The 5,436-nt window shown below is 40.8% G+C and overlaps 1 protein-coding gene across 1 annotated transcript in view; it reads right to left on the bottom strand.

Annotated features, from left to right (window-relative positions):
- Positions 1 to 1,567: 1,567 nt before the first annotated feature.
- Positions 1,568 to 5,436, bottom strand: part of F13A1 (coagulation factor XIII A chain) — a 194,183-nt gene continuing 190,314 nt past the window's right edge. The window contains exon 15 of the mRNA XM_006141237.3: positions 1,568 to 3,332. Within this exon, the coding sequence (XP_006141299.2) occupies positions 3,179 to 3,332 (154 nt within the window). The 3' untranslated portion in view covers positions 1,568 to 3,178. The remainder of the gene's footprint in view (positions 3,333 to 5,436) is intronic.

The raw sequence follows: 5,436 nt of genomic DNA, 5'->3' as shown, positions 1-5,436 counted from the left end.
TTTTTTTTTTTTTTCCTTGTTGCACTCAGTCCCTTCTCCTCCATTCTTCTCTTGGGATCTTGGGCATGCATGCACATGTGCCTGGTGTGAGTTTAAGCCACCGGGTCCGGGACTCAAACCGTAGTTGACTACATAGGAGTCCAGTGACATAGCCATTACATTAACTGCTGGTCCCATCTCCATATTCAGATGGTGATCTGAATCATGAACTCTAGATGGTGGAATGGTTACATCGCTAGACTCCCATACAGTCAACTGTGGCTCCAGGCTTAAATCTCACATTGGGCCTGTGTGCATGTGTGCCCAAAATTCCAAGAGGAAAATGGAGGAGAAGGGATTGTGGCATGGCCATCCCCTCCTGGGAAGGTAATTTCTCACTTTCTGTCTCTTTGACTTTCTCTGTGTCTCTGGCAAGCATACACCCTATAGCAAAAAAAAAAACTCTCTAAAATAAATTGTACCTATTTTTATTTGCTGGATTAGTCTATGTCTTGAAGTTAATTTTAACACAAATGTTCTTAAAACTCTGAGGAGACAAGAGATTTAAAGAGTCTACAGCAAGTGGTTATTCTGAAACCAATTTGTTTTCACTGCCCACCTCCACCTCCAGCTTGATTTTCCGTGATACATAGCTTCTTAGAACTTCCTAGATTCGTCATTAATGATTTGGGAGTATGTATATTTGCTTCTTTTAGGAGGATGAAGAGGCAAAATTATTTGAAAAAGAAATACATTTGTCTGTTCTATCTATCTATCTATCTATCTATCTATCTATCTATCTATCTATTCTATATTTCTATCTTGTATATGTTGTTAAGGTTTGTTTGATAGGTCACCCGGAAGAACCTTATGAAAACATGAATACATTTTATCACTGAAGCTCAAACACAAATATTTATTTAAAAGCACTGAGGACTAGCAGAAGTAGAAATTAGAACCATCATTTCGGGTGCTAGCTGAGACAAATTGCTTATTATTATTACTTAAATATGACTTTTACGGTCATAGTATTATTACATAGGATGGTCTGGCCCCTTAGGTGGGCATGATGAATAAAGTTTCATCTTGAAAGCTAACTCCAAATCAACTAGTACTTATTACCTGGAGTTAAGAAGGGTTCTGAAGTCCTATCTAAGCTGAAATTGTTTCGGTGATGTCAACCATAATATGGGATCACCTATACATTTTTGTTGTAAGTGTTCCATTCCTGTTTTAAGACCCTAACAGGAATTCATTAAGATGGGCTTCCATTCTGACTGTCCACTAATTGACTGTAATGGTTTATGAGATCATTCATAACGAAGTATCCACAGAGAGTTTTTCAGTTTCTAGAAGTTGGTCTTTGAATGAAATATGCAAACTTCCTCCTTCAGTGAATGCGGTTAATTAAATGCAGAGAGAAAGGTGAGGAAAGCTAACTGTGACATCAATACCTATTAGAGTCATTTCCTTTGAAGGACAGACGCTTGTCTCTCTTTCTAGGGTGGATTCCCTACTGTGGAGGGAGGATAGTTTCTCACGCAGTTGTGGTTAATAGTGTGTTGGAATGAAAATGAAACACATTCGCTTGTGTGCCAATGCAAATATAATCAGTTGAACTTTATTGAAAGCTTCCATTACATTGTAGTTAATAAGAATACACAAGTTAAGCCAGTCTAACAGTCTATCAAAATGCATTTCATTTTAAAATTGTATATTGGAAGGCTTGGCAAATGCTGGGATATTACTTAATGGAGTTATGCATGGTATACCTAAAAAGGGGACCAGCTAATCCTCATTACTTAGTGCTGAAGACTCAGGAACAGTCTCAAAGGTGTAGAAATGTAGTTCTATTGACCAGAACATTCCATTCTGGCTCTCCTTTCTCTCTCTCTCTCTCTTCCTTTCCTTTCCTCTCCTCTATTCCTCCCTCTTTCTTTTTTTTTCCCCCCAAAGAATCACAATGCACTTACCTACATATCCTATCCTAAGCATATCAGTGGGAAAATCTGACCATAAATCAGCCTTGCAAATAAATACCACATAGCCTTGTCCATCAGAGGCTTGGAGCAAAATCCAAACAATAGTGGTGTCCTCTGTCATTGAATCAGAATTAGCACTGCCTATTTGCAAGACTGAGTCCATATCATCTTTCAGCACCTAAGTGCTGGGCTGAGGTCTCAGCAAGTATGAATGAAGGACAACGGAGAATGAGTGGCTCCCTGTCCTCCATATCTGGTCGCTAACTCTGCCAGCGTCTCTAACTTGGTTGGCTATTTTATCTCTAAATGAGGAGTTGGCCCTGCATCATTGTGGGATGTTACGAGACAAATGTTAGAGTGTCATCACTAATGAAGGAAATATATTTTTCATCTTTCCAGTCTCAAACCAGTCTCATTACTTCCAAGTACTATACCCCAGAAAGGGTTAAAGTAAGGGATATTGTTTTCAGCTGATCAGGCCAGTGTGCCATCTCCTATAAAATGCACCACAAAACTGCATTATGTAATAGACCCGAGTATTGCACCTGCTTCCTTATCTCCTGTTAGGTGATTACATTTCCCACAAATGCAATTTGTTAATATGGGGCCACATCTTCTCACAAGGTAAATCTGAAACTTGGCAGGCAGTTGCTTGGCGGCAGGTGTAAGATGAAAGACCTTTCCTTGGCTTTGCCAGGAAGAATAATGATGTTGTGCTTAATTCCTGGGAAAAAAATAGTCTGACATGGAAGGTGGAACCAAAAAAAAAAAAAAGGAAAGTGAATTCCAGGGCCCAAAGATGTGCCCATGATTCTCCCTGATGGAAAGTATGTTACTTCCAAAAGGCCGAGAAAGGAGGCCAGGTATTGAGCCAATCCCCTTGCTAAGAGATGCCCTCTGATATTTGGGGCTGTAGCCATTTGTGATGATAAATGAAGACTTTTACTCTTATGAGCTGTGAGAGCTTAATTAGAGCTTAATTAAAACTAATGTTCAGAATCTTTTGGAAGGTGAAGTGATTAAAAAAAAACTAACTTCCATGCCAAATAGTCTGGGTTTGGAAACATGTGTCTTTCAAATACGTGACATCCCTACTCTGGGGTACTTTCCAGTCCTGTCTAGGTCTTTACTCCTATATTAAAGCAAGAGCTATTTTATATTAGAATTTCATTAGCCCAGGCTTCAAGCGCCTGGGTCCATGGCAGCTTCCTGTGCCTTTACATGGAAGGTCGTCTTTGAATCTGCAGGTCCAGCTCGCCGTACACATGTCTCAGGGAGTCACTGCTCATGCTGGCTATCAGCTTCCGTGGGCCAGGGACCCAAGGCCGACACAGTTCTTCCCACTGAACAGTGGAATTGGGCCGGATTTCACTGAAAGAATGAAAAAGAAGAGAGATTGTCAAATTCAGCTTCCTACCATGATCAGGAAGCAATGAGAAGCCCTGTTCTGTTGTGTGCTCTCCTTCTCTAAGCTGATGGTGATTAGAGGACCAAAGAGCCTGATTGGCTAATTCAACAAGTTACAATCCCAAAGAGCCCCCTATGTGATGAGGTCCTGCAGAGCCTGTCATTCACGGTCACACTAGATCATGGTTCTTCCACTTGGGTGCATCTTCTGGTCTCCCCATAGATGTAAGAATCTGGCCTGAATTCCACCCAGCCACCAGTCAACCAAACTCTAGTTTGTCCCCAGTCCCTCTAAGTAGACTTGTCTCTGCTTTGGCTTTTTGTTTGTTTGTTTGTTTAGTTCTCTCCTGGTATTAGAGGACTAAAGTCTTATCTAAATCCTCCGCCTGCCTTTGCTGAGGTCTTGATAGTCTAATTAGCTTTTTCTAACCCCCTTGGGATAGAACTAGTTCCCAGGTCCAACATCTGGAGCATAACCCTGAGTGCTGCCATCTGACTTTGAGCATCTTCATGCTCTGGAATTCATCATTTTATTTCAACCACCAAAATGGGTTCTTCTATCCATGCGCCATTTTGCTACTTGTTTGTTGCTAATGTCCTGATCCACACTGATAATGCAGAAGCCTTTAATGGGTTCTTATCTTTCTCCCCAGTCCATATTCTGAGGGCTTCCTAAGACTTATGGATAAGCTCAGGATGGGGGATTTTAGGCTTTTCTGAAGTGCTTAATGTGTCCTCCCATGTAAACCTGAGGAGAAGCTTATGTGTAGGTTTGTATGTGGGACAGTCTCTTGAAGTAGATACTGTTTGGTACTCTTTAATAGTTAACAATGGGGGTTAAACAAGTGAAGGTCCTTTTCCAAAAAGCACATAGTTGGCAAATAGACAAAGACAAAGTTGATGAGATTCATCTGAGTTCCAAATTCATGTTCTTTCTACCACTGCACATTGTATTTCATCCTCTGTCTTACAAGAAGATGCTTTTTTTCTGACCACTGTGCTTACGTTTTCACAGGTTTTACTCTTAAGCAAAACAGATACCCTTTTATTTAGAAGAACTTCTTGCAAATGTTCATGGAGGATTCTGTTCTCTGATCCTCAGAGAGTGCATGTTCTGGGTGTCATGGCATGGAGCCCTGAGGCAGTCCTTTCCTGAGTATGAAGCCTGGTGGCTCACACAGTGAAAGAGCTGCAATTGCAACCAATTGCATATCCTTCTTGATTCCTGCTTGTAGAAGAGAGTTTATGGTGTGTTGAATTTCATGAAAATCCGAACATCGGGAAGCAACATGAGGGACTGTAAAAATACTTGCCACAGAGCAAAAGAATTGGCTGCTGGAGATGACACAGCACAATCTGTTTCACATGCCTTTGTACAATGCAGTGCTTGCTCTACTTATGACTCATTCAAATGTAAACCCAGCTGATTCCTAAAGTTACGTACGGCCACTGACATTGCTGCATGCTGAATTTAAGTTCCAGTGGGTTCAGAGACCTACATATTTAGTAGGATTCTAGAAGCCTCTGTAAATACTTTTGATGCTTAGAAGTTATGAAAACAGAAATTTTGATATATTTTCAATGAAGAATACCAAGTAAAAAGTGTTCTTGTTCATAGGACGTCTCTAGTTTCATAATGAACACTATCACATGCAGAGTTCATTAAATGGTTACATCTATCTGTCAGAGCTATAGAGAGAAAAGCAAATTAAAATAAATGTATCTTTTTTCTTTAAATCAGACATTGCTATCTAAATAATGTGCAGTTACTGGGATGTATATTATAAAATATTATTGAGGGAACCAGCAGTTAGCGTAATGGCTATGTCACTGGACTCCCACGTAGTTGACCGCGGTTCGCGTCTTGGACCCAGTGGCTTAAATCTCACACCGGGCACATGTGCGTGCGTGCCCAAGATCCCGAGAGGAGAATGGAGGAGAAGGGATTGCGGCGTGACCATCCCCCCTGGGGGGGGGTAATTTCTCGCTTTCTGTCTCTATGTCTCTCTCTGTCTGTCTGGTCAGCGCACACACCAAATAGCGAAAACCTTTCCAAAAAAAAAAAAAA

The sequence above is a fragment of the Tupaia chinensis genome, unplaced genomic scaffold (assembly GCF_000334495.1).
Source record: "Tupaia chinensis unplaced genomic scaffold, TupChi_1.0 Scaffold000048_1, whole genome shotgun sequence".
Lineage (NCBI taxonomy): Eukaryota > Metazoa > Chordata > Mammalia > Scandentia > Tupaiidae > Tupaia > Tupaia belangeri.
Note: the sequence above shows the minus strand (reverse complement) of the source record. Positions and strands in the feature narration are given on the sequence as shown.